At 40.0% G+C, this 20,201-nt stretch overlaps 2 protein-coding genes across 7 annotated transcripts in view; one reads left to right on the top strand and one right to left on the bottom strand.

Annotated features, from left to right (window-relative positions):
• The window catches only part of sybu (syntabulin (syntaxin-interacting)), a 28,294-nt gene extending 19,001 nt beyond the window's left edge, over nucleotides 1–9,293 (top strand). For both annotated transcript variants that reach the window (XM_061949700.2, XM_061949708.2), the window contains exons 5-8: nucleotides 2,778–2,877; nucleotides 2,954–3,100; nucleotides 4,884–5,039; nucleotides 7,686–9,293. In XM_061949700.2, the coding sequence (XP_061805684.2) occupies nucleotides 2,778–2,877; nucleotides 2,954–3,100; nucleotides 4,884–5,039; nucleotides 7,686–8,745 (1,463 nt within the window). In that variant the 3' untranslated portion in view covers nucleotides 8,746–9,293. The remainder of the gene's footprint in view (nucleotides 1–2,777; nucleotides 2,878–2,953; nucleotides 3,101–4,883; nucleotides 5,040–7,685) is intronic.
• A 2,137-nt stretch (nucleotides 9,294–11,430) lies between these two features.
• On the bottom strand, nucleotides 11,431–20,139 carry ebag9 (estrogen receptor binding site associated antigen 9). 5 transcript variants are annotated; one of them, XM_061949683.2, is made up of 7 exons: nucleotides 19,931–20,139; nucleotides 19,561–19,658; nucleotides 19,300–19,381; nucleotides 16,168–16,332; nucleotides 14,575–14,685; nucleotides 13,638–13,729; nucleotides 11,431–13,480 (listed from the first exon to the last, which is right to left on the bottom strand). In XM_061949683.2, exons 2-7 carry the CDS (start codon nucleotides 19,641–19,643, stop codon nucleotides 13,363–13,365), a joined length of 651 nt encoding a protein of 216 aa, XP_061805667.1. In that variant the 5' UTR covers nucleotides 19,644–19,658; nucleotides 19,931–20,139; the 3' UTR covers nucleotides 11,431–13,362. The 5 variants fall into 5 exon arrangements, with proteins under 5 accessions (XP_061805667.1, XP_061805674.1, XP_061805659.1 ...); XM_061949690.2 differs by having other exon boundaries at nucleotides 19,561–19,653; XM_061949675.2 differs by having other exon boundaries at nucleotides 20,031–20,135.
• Nucleotides 20,140–20,201: the final 62 nt, after the last annotated feature.

The following is a 20,201-nucleotide window of genomic DNA, read 5'->3' as shown; positions in this document are numbered from 1 at the left end:
CAACAGCGATAAACATGGGATTACTGATTACTTAAAGTTAAATCTTTGTATTGGGTTTTTGTTGTAGGTATATGTAATATTAGTGTCAACATTTTTAACAGATTTTTCTAGTTTTTTCTTACATATTTTTATTTTTTTGGTTTGATTTTATTTCGACAATATGCTGCAGGCCTCTAATAGCCTACGGGCCACTATTGGACACCCCTGAATAGGCATTCTTGTTTTCTCTTAAAGACCTATTTGTACACAAAATGACTTGCTCTTTAAACAAGTTTTGGAGCAAACTGATTGGATGAGGGGAAACCCCCGCAGCTTAGCCAATTAGGTTAATTAATGGGAGGTTACTGGACTAAGTGAAGTCGTGCACAACTTCAGCAGACACACCAAATAGTGTCATGAAGGCTCACAAAGTTTTGACCCCTTCAGTTTGGCAGTCTTCATTGGACACAGTACTATGGTTTTGTTTGATGGCAAGAAGTGTCTGTCAGGTATGGATTTTTTAACGTCTGATACGCTAAACTGATAGTTTTGGTCTTTATCCTTCAGCTGAGAACAGATAAATCGCTGTATGCATGTTTTTCCACATTAGTCTTGCACAGGAGTACAAGTCTGAACAGTTTTTACCTAACCACAGAGCATTTGTTGGTGAACATTGCAGGTTTTACATTTTTAATTGTGCTTATATTGCCTCCAGTAGTCAAACCAACCAAACACAGATGCTAATTGCAAAACTTTAAACAAGCCTTGTTGGTCGGTTGGTTTTTGTTTGTTTGTAAGGAAATAGAGATTTCATTTAATACACAGGTGTCAAAAGTGCGACTCAGGGGCCATCTCTGTCCTGCAGCTACTTCTTGTTTTGGTTGGACCTCAGCATTTATAGGAATGTACTAATATATCATTATATAATACCTTCATTTGTGGGGTTTGAATGTTTTAGCTTATCATATATACATCCGATAGTTTTTTGCATCTTTAATGGAAAAAAAATATCTAATTTGCCACCCACATTCTTTAGTTCTATTTGCGACCATAGTATGGGTATTAAGTTGTATCTGCACTGTCCAGAGAGATCCAACACATGAGTTGTATCAAAAAAAAAAAAAGATCATGCCTTTACAAGGACAGTAATGCTCACTCTCTCCTGGTACTGTCTGTTAAAACAAGCATTGTTTTTGTAAAGCCAACAAAAAAAGTGTTTCTAACAGGCTTGTGCAAAATTCAAAATGTTTCCCAAATTTAAATTTCATTAAATTTAATTAAGTTTGATTTGAGGTTTTGCAAATAGGAAGTAAAACTGAAAGTCCATTCTTTGAAATGTCCATTGATACTTTTGGTGAATTCCAGAATGTATGTTCAACGGATGTAATGATAAACGGTATAAATATGCCCCTGCAAAATTCTCGACAGTGAATATTATTGTATTGAATTAAAATTATCGTAAAACCATGACTGATAACACATTGATAGACTCACAGTAACACTGCTAATTTTCTGGAGAAGCAAGCTAGCAATAGCTAGCTTAAATGTTAACATGAAAGCCAAAGACAGTAATATCTTTCCCCAATAACAAATGGCATTAACCAATCTAAACTTGCATAACTTCACCCCGCAGCCGCCATGTTTACCATTTTCCTACCATTTTTACGGGGCGACGATCAGTTTTCCCATTCTGTCCACCCTGTAACTGTACATCTGTTCTTGGACTGTTTGTACAGAAAAGGTCATTTCTTTGTACTTTTGACAAAGTTCCATCCATCTATAAACAATATCTATTACTGTCTGGACAACTAATTTTTTTAAATAGTGCACATTGAACCTCTGAGACGAGAGGGATCGAACGATACTCGAAGGAATAAGACTATGAATAGGGAATATGAACTCGAGAGATGTCACAAACAGGAAGTGAAATTGCCCAACACGCTTTTATCCTTTATCATTAGAAAAAAGACTAAAACCTTTTACAAAATAAAACTGAAGAAGATGAACATATTTAAACACTCATATGCAAATAATATGGCTCTCAAGAAGCCAGAACACTATTTAATGATGTTTCTGCTGAGAAAGTGTATTGTCTTTTATAAAATGTTTTAAATTAAACATACTTAAAATATTTTAATGTGTTTAAGTACTTTTTGAGCACATTCAGCAATACTGCAATAATTTTCGTCGCAACGCACGAGATACATTTTCATACAAGATATCCCTATTCCATACGTGACTGTTTTACATATTTCATAAAATATTTTTACTGTGAACCGCTTGCACCCATTTAGTACAACAAGTCTTTTCATTGACTGTTAATAAAACCATGTTCTCTAAAATAGATACTTCAATTACATGCATTCATTTAACAGTTAGCATATTCACTGGTAGTATGCTAACTGTTAGCATTTTGCCAATTTTGTCGGTCCAGCCATCCATTTTCTATTGCTTGTCTCTTTCTGGGTCGCGGGAGTGGCAAAATACTACAAAATACAGCGAATGAGTCTTTAATTCTAGTGTTTAAGTATTTTTAGTAATTAGGCCACAACCAATTGTTAAACATGACAAAGTCTTCCTGTTACGTAGCTATATAGTATTTTCCTGAATTACAATTATTTGAATTCCACTTCCTGTAGTTCCAATTCAACATGAGGTGGTGCCAATTTAATTCAAATTCTTCAATAGAAATGAAATTCCTAATGCGGAATTTTGCAGAAGTCTGCTACCTCTAGTTGTAGGTATTGTTAAAAAACGTGGCATCTGACTCCATGTTAACGTTGATCTTCCCCATGCAGGAAGTGAGGCAGACTTCAGTTCCTCCAGCAGCACAGGCAGCCTAAGGACCAGAGAGAGCCTGACTTCCAAATCATCAGGAAAGAAGGCTTCTTCTCGCAGGTCTGCATGTTTTTAATCACAGTCCTAAAGTTGTTTGTGAAACGTAAATAATAATTTGTTTGCATCACGAATAAAGTCGCAGTACCCACATCAGATCGCTCCCAGTCTTCAAACCAGCAGGGAGTCCTTCCAGTAACCATGATTCAGATCTCTACGCTCCCTACAGAACTCCACCCAGGGTTGCTTCTTCAACCAGCAGCTGCAACTCCAGTCCTACTTCCAGGTACTTTTTTTTAATATGTCTACTGTATCTGGTAATATATACTGCTTACGATCAGTAGCGGTGGAAATCACAATTCAATCTGATTCTGACTCTTAGGGCAATGATTCGATTCAAAATTAATGACTGATTCAACACGATTCTTGATTCAAAGCGACCTTTGCAATGTATTGTTTGGTATAGTAATTATAATGATTATGGTCTGTTTATTTCGAACATCTACACAGATCATATAATCTACATATTCTCATTTAGAGTAGGAAGAAGCAAAATTCATTTAATCCCTTTTCCAATTTATAGCAATTACTAACACATTTGTTTACTTCCTGTTCTCATAGAAAATGGATGGAATTCTAAATAACAAATAAATGATAACAAAACCTTTTCAGAACAAGTTACAAAACCTCTTTTTGGTTGCAGACGTATGACCAAACCAAGTAAGCTTGGAGATGGCCTAAAACGTCTTTAGAAATGTATTCTTAAAAAATAGATAAAAATCAAATTTTGAGAATTGATTTAGAATCGCTTTGAGAATTGCTATTCTGATTTGAATATACTTGTTTTGAGCACCCCTAGTGAACAAGGTCACAGGGAAGCTAAAGCCTATCCCAGCCCTGAATTTAACCGACCATGTACTTAATGTACATATGTATGTATGTTGTGTATACATACATATACGAATAGGGCAACTAAAAAAATTTAAAATTTAATTGTATGCTTTAAATAAAATAAATACAAAAAATTGTGAGAATGATAGTCATAATAACAGTGAGTAAAATTAAAGTGACACGATAAGAATAAAAAACATAAAAGTTTAAAATTATTAGTACACAATAATAATAATTAAAAATAATTAAAACTGCAAAAAAATAAAGACTCGGAATCAGCTTTACTGGCCAAGTATGTTTGACACACAAGGAATTTGACTTGGTCGACTTTGCTCTTTGTTCAATGCAAGAAAAAAAGTTGTTCCTTAACCTTTTTTTGAAATAATTATTTTAGATTGTAATACAGCCAAAATGATGGATAAGGTTCATTTCCTCTAATTCAGCCTGCTAGGATTACTTGTACTGATTAGGCTGTGGTTGGGATTAATTCGGATATAATAATTCAAAAGTCTGGCTATAAAAGATGACCTGCAGCTCATAATCAGATTACAATTGGTTTCAAGGCCAGCATGGGATAATAATTGCTGTATTTTTAGACTTGGTCACTCATGGGACAGTTGTGATCCCTCCAGTTCCATTTTGGACATTTGGGCTTTTTCTTGTTGGCACTCAAAATGCATATTGATGCTCCACTTGTGTTATTTTTATGTTTTCTTCTCACTACCTGCTGATGCAGAGCACTTGCTTCAGAGCACTGTGTGATTGGAAGAGAGGATCTCAAGCTGCTTTGCATGCTGTGCAATTCTGCCCACTCACCCTCTGCATTAAAAAAAAAAAAAAAAAGTTGGCCTTTACCAATTCTTTTGATGCATAAATCATGTGATGTAAAAAACATGTGCACGGTAATGAAATTGCCTGGATTAAGGTTTAACCAATAAGGTGATTTGTGTCCTTGTTTACTGAGCTAGATAAACCGCATTCTGACTTTTTAGGCTCTTGTCTGCATGCCAGTAATCCTGCGTCAGACAGCAATTCTCGGCTCCAGTGAGCATTTGCTCTGGCAGCGCTCTCAGGCACACAAATTGCCTTTTGCATGGTGCAATGTCTGACACAATTAGTGGTCTGTTCTGCTGGTGTTCTTTTAAGGGTAAACTTAATTGAATGTTTTTTCCCAACAGGCGAGCAAACTTGGGCCACTATCCTTATTGTGGAGATAACCATGGAATCAGACCCCCAAACCCTGAGCAGTACCTCACTCCTCTGCAGCGAAAGGAAGTGTCCATAAGACACTTGAAAACCAAACTGTTGGAGTCTGAGAACAGGATGCATGACAGGTTGGTTATAGAATTTGAACATTGTGTTTTTTTTAAAGATTTCTCTTGGAATCTCTGTTTGGTCTCTGTATTATTACTATTAGGGATTTGTTTATAAGTTGATAACCAACTTGAACCCTCCAAGGCTCCATATGTCTCGAGTTATTGAAAATATAAACAGTGAGCATCTAAACTGACTTGAACATGGCCAGAGCCTTTGGTAATGGTGGTAGTGGCCAAAAACCCAATGTCAAATCAAACAATGTTTATGCTTGGAGCCAGCCCTCGTATGAGGTTGTGATGCAAAACCCACATCATGAAGCTCTGCTCAGCTATTAAATGTGACATTTGAGTCTTCTTTCTGTCAGTGGATCATTGCTGACCTACAGTAAAACAGTTTTGTTTTTTCATATATTTATATTCCTTATGTCAAGATGGCTTTGACCTTTGCAACGCCTTCTTAAAGCAGTGATCACCGACCTTTTTAAGCTCAAGATCTGTATTCTCGGCCATGAACCAAGGCAACTAGCGGGACCTCATTAAGAGGTTGGAGCAAAAGGAAAACATGGGGGTACAAAAGAGAAGAAGAAAAGCAACTCGCAAACTAAGCTTCTATTTTTGGGGCAGGGGCCCAGTTTGAGAACATAAAAAAAAAACCTCAAGCAACATGAGCACATATTACGACATACAAAACTCGAGACTTGCAATGGAGGGGTATCAGGCCCGAAGCTGCAGCCACCAGATTGTGGGATGGGGGGGGGGCGCCATATGTGTGCATATCTGTATAGTCCATCGGTGTGTATCCATAAACCTGGAAGTCACTCCGTTCGGCGTCACAACCTTTTTTTTCAGTCCGCAAAGAGAAGTCAAAAAGAGCCTGGGTGTCCTTGAAGGAAGGGGGGAAGAGGTTTCAGAGCGTGATTTTTCTTATAATGGTCTCACTGGGCGTATTTACAGCATGACCTTGCCAAGGCCAGTGCAGAGGGAGCCAAACATAATTTCGCCTTGTTGAGAAGGAAGCTTCTCCAGGATGTTATCCAGATTGCCATCTAAATCAGAAATCGCAAACGTCTGTGTGCCCACAGCCCTGCTTAGACTTCCTTTTAGGCTTAGACTTCCTTTTATTGTCATTCAAATTTGAACTCTACAGTACAGATAAGAACGAAATGTTGTTGCATTGGCTCATGGTAGTGCAGGATAAAACGGCAATAAGGTGCAAATATAAATAGATTACTGTACGGATATTTACATCACACTTTTTTATATGCATCCGCTTTTATTGATGTATGTTCTATTGTCTTTATATTCCACCGAGTTAATCTGTTTTTTGGGGGGCAATTGAGGGAATTATTTTTGATGCGTTCAAGAGTCTGATGGCCTGAGGGAAGAAGCTGTTACAGAACCTGGAGGTTCTGCTACAGAGGCTGCGGAATCTCTTTCTAGAATCCAGCAGTGAAAACAGTCCTTGGTAGGGGTGGGAGGAGTCTCTACAGATTTTCTGAGCCCTGGTCAGGCAGCGGCTTTTTGCGATTTCCTGGATAGGAGGAAGAGGGGTCCTGATGATCTTCTCCGCCGTCCTCACCACTCTCTGCAGAGACTTCCAGTCTGAGGCACTGCAGGCTCCAGTCCAGACAGAGATGCAATTGGTCAGTAGGCTCCCTATAGTGCCTCTGTAAAATGTGGTGAGAATTGGGTACCTCAATGCTTATCCCATTAGTCACGACGGGCAGCCTCTGGGCTTTTTGAATGACTGCCATCATCTTCCAACTTTGTCGATAAACCATAGCAAGGCTCAATCCAGTCAGCAGGTGACCTGTTATCACAGTTCAAAATAGATGGACATCTTCCATGTCTTTTACAGAAAGAATCACCAGGCACACAACCCTCCAGTTCTCCCACAAGCCCATTGTGTAACCAGCAGCAAACAATTTGTCTGGACAGGCAGGTTCCCCCGAAGCTGAGCTTCTCGTTGAAGATTTTGTTAATTGCGTTGAGACCAGTTTATCAATTCCATGTTTTAGATTTTGGAAATCAGCGCAAAAAGAGAGGCTAGAAAGTTAAGACGAGACAAAGAAGCAAAATCAGGGTAGACAAGGCAGAGAGAAGGAAAGTGTCCGCCTTTGCTGAAAGCCAGAGTGAAGAAGAACTGCATGCAAAGTCTACTATATAATACAGTACAGAACTTGTAAATGAGAAATAACTGGACAGCACAACTCAGTGTTAAATCGCAAATATTTATCTAACATTTAATTTCTAACAATCAACATTAAAACACAGGCCATTCATATACTTATCCATACATGCAACGCAGGTATGCTGGGTTAGGGTGGCACGTCCTGGTACCTCAGTGCTGGAGCATTGTCCCGATTTTGCGGACTGAACTGGAGATTGGCACCGGCGGAGTGTATACCTGGAGAGCAGCAAGGCGTACTGGTGTGTTCTAGGGTTAAAAAGTGGGCTTATATGGCAGGTCTGTTGGCCGCTCTATGGGAGAGAATGGCACTGATGTGGTGATAATACAGTTTTTTATGAATCCTTTTGGGATCTACCGTAGAGGTCCCAAAGATTAACGGGTTGGTGACTCCTGCCTTAAATAAACTCTTCTTTTACCTCAACTTCTTTGTCCGGTAACGCATGGTAACGGTGCAAGTTTTTCTTGTTTTTCAGAGAGACCGAAATCGACGAGCTCAAGGGCCAGCTTAGCCGAATGAGGGAAGACTGGATCGAAGAAGAGTGTCACCGGGTAGAGGCCCAATTGTCCCTCAAAGAAGCCCGTAAGGAAATCAAACAGCTGCGCCAGGTGGTGGAGACCATGAAGAACAGCCTGATGGAGAAGGACAAAGGAATACAGAAGTACTTCATCGACATAAACATCCAAAATCGGAAGTTAGAGTCGCTGTTGCAAAGCATGGAGCTCGCTCAGAGTGATGTCAGCCTGCAAGATGACAACACCCTGGACTTCATCTTTGAGAACGCGGAAAGCAGTAGGAAGAATTTTGTTGGCGAGGAAGAAGGTGTGATGGAACTGGGGGATCAAGCAGCGGAGGCCATGGCTGACAGTGGACTGCTGATAAATGACGAGATGGCCAACAGAGCTGACATTTTAGAGCAGGTTTTTATGTCCACTGTTGTTGATTCCAGTCAGGACTCCAGACCTGCGATGGAGAGTAACCCTGGGTTGTCCACGTCATCAGAAAAATCAGCGATCCAAGAAACCAGCTGCATCCTTTTACTCTCCCAGCAAAAGACTGAGGAGAGAGGGATCCAGACTGACATGATGCCCATGCCTCAAGACATCCAGTCTCTGTTGCACCAGCTTCTTAAAGTCCAAGGCGGAAGCTCTCTTTTGGGCTCACAAAACGAGCCCAACACCACGACTCAGCCGCCTGTCTTGATGCCTCCCACCCCCAACCCTGCACCACTTGCCGACATTGGCTCGTGCAGCTCAGATCCTGCAGAGAGCACCCGGTTCATGGATGAGCTTGATTTTGACACAAGCGCAGATAAACGTCCTCCGGTTGTGGTGGGCAAGCAGTATTGGAGCAGCAGCTTTCTGGTGGATCTGGTCGCAGTGGCAGCCCCCGTGTTGCCAACAGTAGCCTGGCTGTACTCGCGACACGGCGTGGATGGAAGCGCTCCGGTCTACAACATCGCAGCTCTCATCCGGGGCTGTTGCATAATGGGATTGCACTCTCTTCGTCACGCCGCTCACAAGCCGGATGTGTAACTGCGTCCAACCCGCAAGCACACGACTCACTTTGAATTAGAAGCACTTAAACATTTTCAAAGTATTATTTTCTTTTTGCGAACATGTAATCAATGCAGCTTTTTGGGGTCCAGCACTGTTACAGCACACTGTCATTTAAGACTATATTTATTAATAGGGATGGTTTACTGTATTTCTAGTTTCTCTATAAGCTGATCATCTGGGTAGATGGTTGTGTTCTCATTGTTTTGTACCGTACTATGTTGTACTTTTTGTTTAAGTTTTATTTTTTGGAGGTACAGTCAGGTTTAAGATGTACATCTTAGTTATTATTCAAAAAGAAACCCTAAATCTTCAGCCAAAGCTTTAATGTGAATACCCTTTTGTGTTCTGTTTTTTTTTTTTTTTTTGGTTTTCTTGAACTGTATATTTTTTTTCATTATTGCGTTGAACCGATGTATTGCTATAGCAGAAAGTTGATAGTAATGTGCCTGAGCTATGTGCAATACAAGTGTTTACATCAGAAGTCTATGGATATTTATTATTAAAGCATGAGAATAACAAGCAAACTGTTTGGATATATTTTTTGAACGGGTTGTGCTGGGATAAACTAAACTCTTATGTAAGAGTCCTGTAAAAGTTAGCGCAGGCCTTCATTTATTCAACATGTTCATATTAATAAATGAGTGGGAAATATTCAGACAACAGCCAAACCGCAATCCCTTGAACATCTTATGTAAAAGCTTTCTCTGTGTTTTCCTGTCCCTTGTGTTAAAAGGCTGACGAGGTGAGGTGCATTAAATCCACATTACTTGAGCTGTAAAACTGCGCCCAAGACGAACTGGATCAGTGCCACTGGAGCGGTTTCAGAATCATGATGTAACGCCAATCTACTGAATAAAGCATACCAGCCTGAAGGACCAAACGCTATCTCATCATGACGACATTCCACTTTGCCTTGTAGTCATACATCTACATGTTATGTAAGCAACATCTTTTGGTTCAGTAGGCATCAACAGTCTTGAGTCATCGGATGCGGTAACACCTCACTTTTGGAGCCAATGTTGTGTTATGTGTTAAGATAAGAGAAATGTGACCATTGGGCCCACATTTAGCTTGAATAATCAGTTGCCCTTCAAACAATACCAATGTCAAATTGAGTATAACCATGAATCGTTGCATTTGCAATGCATAGCTCGTTGTCCTTTAACCTGTCCATCAATAGGTTTAAAAATGTGTTCATATCTGTTTAAATATACATCTAAATGTTAAGTAAACATATAAATGTTAAATCTAAATGTATATATCAACTCTAAATGTTAAATCTCAATATGAAAGTTTCAATCTAAATACATACGGTATGTTAAATCTAAATTTAAATGTTAAATATAAATCTAATTGTAAATATACACCTTAAATACAAATCTAATTTCAAATATAAATCATGAATCTAAATGTTAATTCTAAATCAAAATGTAAATATCAAAAATAAATCTAATGCACATGCTGAATCTAATCTTCTTATTCCTTTTCGGACGTGATTTAATGAAACAACTGGAAATATGTAATGCATTACATTATATTGTATGCATGTTTGAAATAAACTAAAACTGAACTGACACATTAAATATAGTTGTTAAATCTATATCCAAATGTTAATAAATAGAATTGTATTGCCTAGAGTAATACAACTTTTTCTGTGTAGGGTTTGCATGTTCTCCCTGTGACTGCGCAGGTTCCCTCCGGGTACTCGGGCTTCCTCCCACTTCCAAATGGACCACTATGGAAACAAGCCTTTTGGCTTTTTGTGCCATCCATTCTTTAAGATGTCAATAAACTTCTCAATCAATCCAAGACATGCACCTGGGATAGGTTGACATGGCAACACAAAATTGACCCTAGTGTGTGAATTTGAGTGTGAATGTTGGCCCTGCGATAAGGTCGCGATTTGTCCAGGGTGTACAGTCGCCCCCGCAACCCTGAGAGGGACAAGCGGTAGAAAATGGATGGATGGATGGCATCATCATTTTTAAGCAACTAATATATTTAGTTTGCACATTGTTCGCATCTTGCTGGATGAATCATTGAAATTTATTCAAAAAGCCGAACGGGTACACTTGGGTGTCCCTCCCATAAACCCCCAATAATTATGGGTTTTTAACTGGGAATCAAAACACATCATTGTACAAACTAATCAGAAATATACATCAACCCTCCATGACTCAGTTTTGGACAGTGTAAACCAAAACAACATGCACAATGTTAGTTTAAAAGCAAAGCAAATCTTATTGCTGAAGAATCTACAGATGGCTGTTCAATTCACTTCTGATCATGCTGCCATGTCACAATAATTGCACATTGGGAGGATTATATCATCTATGCAGATATCCAAGACCAACTAAGCTCATTGAGAATAAATAAGTTATTAGCAAGCAATGTTGTTACTAAATAGAGACCCAGAGTATAAATAGTTTGGTTAGATTACAGTTTATGTCAAATTATTTAATGAATTTTGAAGATGTACAGTGCATTTGGTGCAGAACACAAGTAAAGGAGAATTTTGAAAAAACAAAACAATGAAATATAAATATTTAAAAAAAAATAAAAGGAAATGCAGTGGACCATTAATGTAATAACAGCAAATTACACCTCTTTGTCCATTGATATTAGAAACAAAACCAAAAAACTGCTTTTTAATTTTCAAAAGGTAGTACAAGTTCAGTTTATTTACATACCTTGAACAGGGCCTGTGCTGATTATAGCACAGGACCACAATATGCTGTAAATGGTGCCGTTAATTAATCTACAAACCCCGTTTCCATATGGGTTGGGAAATTGTGTTAGATGTAAATATAAACGGAATACAATGATTTGCAAATCCTTGTCAACCCATATTCAGTTGAATATGCGACAAAGACAACATATTTGATGTTCAAACTGATAAACTTTTTTTTTTTTTTTCAAATAATCATTAACTTTAGAATTTGATGCCAACAACACGTGACAAAGAAGTTGGGAAAGGTGGCAATAAATACTGATAAAGTTGAGGAATGTTCATCAAACACTTGGAACATCCCACAGGTGAACAGGCAAATTGGGAACAGGTGGGTGCCATGATTGGGTATAAAAGTAGATTCCATGAAATGCTCAGTCATTCACAAACAAGGATGGGGCGAGGGTCACCACTTTGTCAACAAATGTGTGAGCAAATTTTTGAATAGTTTAAAAAAACCTTTCTCAACCAGCTATTGCAAGGAATTTAGGGATTTCACCAGCTACGGTCCGTAATATCATCAAAGGGTTCAGAGAATCTGGAGAAATCACTGCACGTAAGCAGCTAAGCCCGTGACCCTCGATCCCTCAGGCTGCACTAAATCAACAAGCGACATCAGTGTGTAAAGGATATCACCACATGGGCTCAGGAACACTTCAGAAACCCACTGTCAGTAACTACAGTTGGTCGCTACATCTGTAAGTGCAAGTTAAAACTCTCCTCTGCAAGGCGAAAACAGTTTATCAACAACACCCAGAAACGCCGTCGGCTTCGCTGGGCCTGAGCTCATCTAAGATGGACTGATACAAAGTGGAAAAGTGTTCTGTGGTCTGACGAGTCCACATTTCAAATTGTTTTTGGAAACTGTGGACATCGTGTCCTCCGGACCAAAAAGGAAAAGAACCATCCGGATTGTTATAGGCGCAAAGTTGAAAAGCCAGCATCTGTGATGGTATGGGGGTGCATTAGTGCCCAAGACATGGGTAACTTACACATCTGTGAAGGTGCCATTAATTCTGAAAGGTACATACAGGTTTTGGAGCAACATATGTTGCCATCCAAGCAACGTTTCCATGGACGCCCCTGCTTATTTCAGCAAGACAATGCCAAGCCACGTGTTACATCAATGTGGCTTCATAGTAAAAGACTGCAGGTACTAGACTGGCCTGCCTGTAGTCCAGACCTGTCTCCCATTGAAAATGTGTGGCGCATTATGAAGTCTAAAATACCACAACGGAGACCCCCGGACTGTTGAACAACTTAAACTGTACATTAAACAAGAATGGGAAAGAATTCCACCTGAGAAGCTTCAAAAATGTGTCTCCTCAGTTCCCAAACGTTTACTGAGTGTTGTTAAAAGGAAAGGCCAAGTAACACAGTGGTGAACATGCCCTTTCCCAACTACTTTGGCATGTGTTGCAGCCATGAAATTCTAAGTTAATTATTATTAGCAAAAAAAAATAAAGTTTATGAGTTTGAACATCAAATATCTTGTCTTTGTAGTACGGTACATTCAATTGAATATGGGTGGAAAATGATTTGCAAATCATTGTATTCCGTTTATATTTACATCCAACACAATTTCCCAACTCATATGGAAACAGGGTTTGTAAGATAGACTGGCAAAGAAACACAAATCTACCATCAAAATGAGTTGTTGATGTTGAATGTGGCCAGCAAGGATTCAGGGTTGCTCCAAGAGAAGATTTAAATGGCTGCTGGTGGAAAACAGGATGTGGATGAAGATGAGGGTGGCTTGTTGCTTACAATCCTGGTTGGTTTGATGACCTAAAAATAAACTCATGGCTGATTCAGTGTCTTTCCCTCATATCCCCATGGCTCACTCACTGAGCATTTCTAAAATGTTATGAAAGCTTGACAGCCATCTTCTGCTCTTTCTTAATCATCCTCTGAGCATCCTTCTCCATTTTCTTTCTCTGCTGCTCCATGGAACGCTTTTCTCTCTCTGCCATCTTTTGTTGTCTGTTATACAAAGGCAGATTTGCAAGAGACATCATTACAAAACAGAGGCTTGCTCATCTGAGAGTATGGGCAATTAGCTCCGATGTTTGGTAAACGCTGCCACCTGCTGGTCCAAAAGCTAAACGGCAGCCCCATGCGCCGAAACAAAGTATATTACCTGAGCACTTCTTCTGCTTCCCAGGTGGCATCAGACTCATCCTCCCATGCATTGGTGTTTTCTTGCCAGTTGTCCATTTCACCAAGTTCCGCCTGTGCAAAGTCATACAGTTGCATCCATGGCTAGCACACATACAATAGTAGATCTTAAAAAGCAAACACACCATTTCACTGGCGGGAACCTGTCAGTAAAACTATTGCAATAAGCAGTGTAACAAAAAGCACAACTGTGTATACACTACCAATTGTGCAGAAATATGAGATAGGATTGACTTAATAGGACTGTAAAGGTGGATGTTCATTTTCATTTATTGTTAGATTAATTAATTTATTGATCATTAGCCCAGGCTAGGCCAAATTGTCAAGTTTGTGTGTGAGAGTAGTTGCTGCAGATTTGAGAAAGATCATTTTGGCATCGTACCTGTCCATTTTTTAGGCACTCTAAAGAGACGTGACTCCATGCTTCCAAATAACCTTTTAAGATTTGGTCTGTACGATGAAAACATTAGATGTATTAGCATAATGTACATTTACGTACCATACTGTCAAGCTTTAGTGCCTTGAGTAATTTCTGCAGGTATAATTGTCTAAATTGTTATGCAAAATTTGGAGGTGGGTCATTATGCTAATGTGGAAGCAAAAGTCGTCACAGCTTTGCAATATGAAGTCATTGTTATTTGAGGCCCTTTCAATCTCGTACAAATCTCTTCAAGACTTACTTTTGTTTTGAGGACTGTATTTATAGGAGAATTAGCAGTGCGCATCATAGAATGGTAAGGGAGATACTGCCATTGTAAGTGTATGTAAACATCTGACCACAACTATAGAGTGAAAATAATTTCAATTCATAGCACTCAAATGTTTCCCTTTGTCATCCATTTCCTAGCTATAAACTGAAGGCTTGCCTGAAGCGTCAACGATGATGAACGGTTACTCACTGAGGGTGTACCAAAGGTCATCATATCCTGAGAGGCTGCCAGTCTGCTGGAGAAACCTGCTGAGCCGTCAGGCACCAGGTAGTTTAAAGGCTCCCTTTTCTTTAACACTATCTACAAAGTGGAAAACAGAAAACAAATTCAGAACAATAAAGCATTAACGGCGTTACCATCCATCCATCCATTTTCTACTGCCCCATTACTTTGAATATTTTCCCATTCAATACCTTGACCAAGTATTCAATATTCAATGGAATATACTACAATTTACTATGCATGCTCTGGTAATGATTGATACACAAATCCATACAGTTTGCATACAGTTGTCCCTCCTGTCATTGGAAAACAACATGACCATGTAAAACACAATTTCCGCTTTGTAGGATTATTAATAACTGAAATATTTTTATAGTTAGAATATTAAAAAACGGTTTACGACCCATATAGTCACCTTTACACTTGTTTCACCCAACATAGTAGCCTTGAGTTTGTTCTACTGTAGATGACACTCACCGGTAGCCCAGAGGATCCTCCGAGCATCGCTCGGCCACAAAGTGGAAACACTTTGCTCGATCCTTAGATATTCCTTTAAGTTAGAACTATGCTTTCATGTGCTGAAACCACAGGTGTCTGTTCTGCCAAAAGTTGGTCAACTTGACAGTCACAGCTACGATCATTAGCTTTGTTGGTAGCATCGCATGTCTCGCTTTGTCACTCCACAAAACTCAAGCCACAGGCTCACCAATGTCATGTGGAGCAGATGATGTCTAAGATGAATATGAGTTCATCTCCATTTAAGAGCTGGTAATAGCTTGCTAACGTTAACTGGCACGCTGATAATGGTACGTTTCCTCTTCTGACAATGCTCACGTCAAAGGGTGACCAAAGTGCAGAGGTGTTATTGATGAGGCAGGAGTTGAAAATAAAGTGCATCAAAAATTTGTTTGCAAAAAGTTTGTCAAATTGGTTGTTGTTAGTGACCGTTAGCATTGTTCACTCGTAACTCTAGCACACTAAGTCTTGCTAGGTGAATATCTATATCAATAACTACAACATCCATCCATCCATTTTCTACAGCTTATTCCCTTCAGGGTGGCGGGGGGCGCTGGAGCCTATCTCAGCTACAATCGGGCGGAAGGCGGGGTACACCATGGACAAGTCGCCACCTCATCGCAGGGCCAACACAGATAGACAGACAACATTCCCACTCACATTCACACACTAGGGCCAATTTAGTGTTGCCAATCAACCTATCCCCAAGTGCATGTCTAATAATAGAAAATAAGATAAATACAGAAGTGTAAAACACTTAATTTAGAACATGTTCAATGTGTTGGGTTTTTTTTATATCCGCAATGTTGTGAAACCGCAATATGGCGAAGGACAACTGTAAATACATTTAACATCCAACTCCTAGCACTAATATTTCATTGTATGGAAAAAGTATGTACCTTGTGGGCTAGTAATTATTGGCTAAGTACTCTGCCAGCACATTATGCTCTCAGTGCTTTGGCTTAAACAATGAATATGTCTGGATGAATTAATCTCTATTATTTTTTTTGTATGACTAAAATAAAGAGGCCAGTGTGGACTCACCTTCTGTGTTTTCCTGATGGTTGGCGCCATGTCTTTGAAGTAGTCGGGTTCCTCATCTACTTCGTTGGGTGGAGGAGAGATGTTTCCATTACCACCTTCAATCTTAATACTCGTTGGTGCGTCTTCGTCCCATGAGCTCCATTCTTCAACCTCAGGCTGTGGAGACTGAGTAGTTCAAAATACAGTTGGAATTTGAATGAAATTATGCATGTGTCCCATTTTGTGTTTTGGGAGTTTTCCTTGCCTAAATGTGGATTTTGATTGAGGGATATTGTGGTTTGTGAAGCCCTTTGAGGCACTTATGAGTAAGGGCTTTAAAAATAAACGTTTATTGATTGATGCTCTGAAAACCTGTGATGATTGATTTGGGGGATTTGGTGTGGCTTGGCACAGATGTTAAAGCAGCCATGCCATAAACATAAGGGTTGCTGGTTCGAATCCAGTTTACACCTTCCTAGTCAGTGCCGTTGTGTCTTTGGGCATGACACTTCACCCACCTTGATTCCAGTGCCACCCACACTGGTTTAAATGTAGCTTGAATGGGTTTCTCAATGTAAAGCGCTTTGAGTCACTAGAGAGTAAGTGCTATATAAATACAATTCACTTTACTTCACATTGATCGATGAAAATGTATACATGGAGGGTGTGGCTTCCAATCTTGTAGTTTATGTGTGTTAATCCTACCTTAACAGCAGGGTGTCCAAACTATAATTTGCGAGACGTCACAAGTTTAACAAAAAATTGGGCCACATATTTGCCAAAATTTAGCTCCCTGAATGGGAGCAATATTGCCACCCTATTGTGGGCGAAGACAGAATCAACAGTCAATGACCACAAATTTCACTTGTTAGTGATGCACAGCATATATGGCCAAATCCAAACAACTTTTCCCACTCATGGTGTAAATTACAACGAACAAATAAAGTCAACACAAGCGCACGTAGCACAACTCCTGCTCATTGCACTTTTTGGACATTATAAAACACTTATATATAGTTTTAAAGTACACATATATAAATCCATACAGTGGTATGCAAAACACTCTTTCCATACCTCCCTATGTTTGGTGCATTTTAGCTGCTTGATATTTCTGATTGATTACAAAACTTTAAGGAGGTTGTCAGAGAAAGAAACAAGGTAGGAGTCGAACTTTTGCTTTCGGCCCCCGGTCAATTTTTTTTTGTCCAATGCGGCCCAGAGTCAAAAAGGTTGAACGCGATCTGATTAGGGTGGTTTTAACAGGATGATGATGATCCTGATGGCTTCATCTGGCCAGGATTTTCAGCTCTCACTGGATCGGTTCAAAGCAGAGTGTGAAGCGATTGGGATGAAAATCAGCACCTGCAAATCCGAGTCTATGGTTCTCGCCCGGAAAAGGGTGGAGTGCCATCTCCGAGTTGGGGAGGAGACCCTGCCCCATGTGGAGGAGTTTAAGTACCTCGAAGTAGGGCCGGGCGATATATCGATATACTCAATATATCGCGGGTTTGTCTCTGTGCGATATAGAAAATGACTATATCGTGATATTCGAGTATATGTTCTCACACAGTTGCTTTTAGCTGCGGGCATTACACTACAGGCGTTTCCCACTCTTTCTTGTCTCTCCTTCTCACAGAGACTTAAACAAGCGCACCTTCTTACATACGTCACGCGTGCAACGTCACACGCCCTCCCCGAGCAGAGAGGTAGCTACATGGGTAACATTAGCTGTGATGCTAACGGTGCGTTGCGAGTGGTAATACGAGAGAAAGAAGGTGCCAATCTGGTAACAAATGAAGGAGGAATTAATTCCCAAGAAAAACAGCACAGGGTGCATCGTCTGGCGGTGGTTTGGCTTCAAGCGGGAATATGTTGAACAATTATGCGGCAAAAGCGTTGCTACAAAAAGTAGCAGCACTGCTATTTGATTTCCTATTATGCAGCTCATTTTAATTTGACAGTTATTGAAATATCTTGTGTGACATCATGCACAAAAGTGCACTTTATTTGTTTTAAACTATTGTAGTTGCGTTCTGTACAAAAAGTGCACTTTAGTGTTGTTTTGATATGTCATCTTAGTGACACCATGCACACAAGTGCACTCATAGCTTGTTTTAAAATGTCTCTGACAATCTTGCATTTTGTTTTGAAATTTCATGAATGTTTGTGCCACTACTTAATAACTGTTTAATAAATACACTTTTGCTAAATTGACTTAGTTGTGATTTCCCTCTCTACATGAACGTTTAAAATGAGCATATATTAATGCAGTATGAACAAGAATGTTTTAATGTAGACACATAAAATCATCATACTGGTGTGATTATATGCATCAAGCGTTAATTGAAGGCTAAGGCAAAATATTGCGATATATATCGTGTATCGTGACATGGCCCAAAAATATCGAGATATTAATAAAAGGCCATATCGCCCAGCCCTACCTTTTGGTCTTGTTCACGAGTGAGGGAAGAGTGGATCGCGAGATCGACAGGCGGATCGGTGCGGCGTCTTCAGTAATGCGGACGCTGTATCGATCCGTTGTGGTGAAGATGGAGCTGAGCCGGAAGGCAAAGCTCTCAATTTAATGGTCGATCTACGTTCCCATCCTCACTTATGGTAACGAGCTTTGGGTTATGACCGAAAGGACAAGATCACGGGTACAAGCGGCTGAAATGAGTTTCCTCCACCGGGTGGCGGAGCTCTCCCTTAGAAACAGGGTGAGAAGATCTGCCCTCCGGGGGGAGTTCAAAGTAAAGCCGCTGCTCCTCCACATCGAGAGGAGCCAGATGAGGTTGTTCGGGCATCTGGTTAGGATGTCACTCGAACGCCTCCCTCGGGAGGTGTTATGGGCACGTCCGACCGGTAGGAGGCCACGGGGAAGACCCAGAACACGCTGGGAGAACTATGTTTCCCGGCTGGCCTGGGAACGCCTCGGGATCCCCCGGCAGGAGCTGGACGAAGTGACTGAGGAGAGGGAAGTCTGGGTTTCCCTGCTTAGGCAGCAGCCTTCGCGACTCGACCTCGGATAAGCGGAAGAAGATGGATGGATGGGGTTTCAACCAATTTCATGCAATGGTGCAGGTAAACATACACAATGTTTCCTATGCAGCTTTGCATGCAACAGTATCCAGGTTCTGGTAAATGAAAACTGACCTGCTTTGGTACGGTTAATGAAAAATCCACTGTTGTTGGGAGACTTATTTGATCACCGCTGAGCTTTCGCCCCCTTCCAGATCTTTAGAGTAAAAAAAAAAAAAGAAGAAAAACAGGGGAGAAGTAAGGTCATATGTGCATATTAGTTTTACCTATGTGTTAATGAAGTAAATTAAAATGTGTGTTATTTTAACTCTAATTATTGTACTTAATGCATTAGGGACTGTTAAACATTGTTTTAATATGCTGCTTATTACTTACCTGCACAGTAATCTCTTGAAGAAAGAGAGCAAACTGGCTAGGCATGTGCAGATTTTAAATAGACGAAACTGAGTGATGGCCATGGTGGTAAAACTGCTCTGGGGGAGGGAAAATAGTCAATATTAGAAATGTGATCTTGACTTTGCATATGAAAATGTAGAATGATGTGACCAAAACATGCAACCATAGCAAATAGCCGAATGAATGTAGCAAAGAGAACAGCATGCAACCTTTCACAAAATATACATTAAGACATTTTTAGGATATCCGTCGGGTTTTAGTATTAATAGCAATCTTTCCATACTACAGCAACATTTCGAATGCATAACCGTTTTTGCAGCTGACGGGACAAGTTCATGTATTTGCCTACCGCAGCTTGCTAGCTTAGCCAACAGAAAAGCATGTTCTTTAGTGATCCTTCAACGGTCTTGGTAGGTGACAAAACAAGTAGCTAGGTATTAAATGAGCACCATGTCAACACAAGGGCAGTAACAGCTGCATTGTCAGATGCTGTTTCATGACAGAACTCCAGTGTGTCGTCGCTCATCCTCGTCGAGCGGCTGCCATCTTGGAGCTGGGAGGAGCAGGAACAAGGAAATATCGCATGCACGTTGCCTTCAAGGAATAAAAAAGTGTCGGAA

Source organism: Nerophis lumbriciformis, linkage group LG04 (assembly GCF_033978685.3).
Source record: "Nerophis lumbriciformis linkage group LG04, RoL_Nlum_v2.1, whole genome shotgun sequence".
Lineage (NCBI taxonomy): Eukaryota > Metazoa > Chordata > Actinopteri > Syngnathiformes > Syngnathidae > Nerophis > Nerophis lumbriciformis.
The sequence above is the reverse complement of the archived record's forward strand: the minus strand, read 5'-3'. Positions and strand labels throughout refer to the sequence as shown.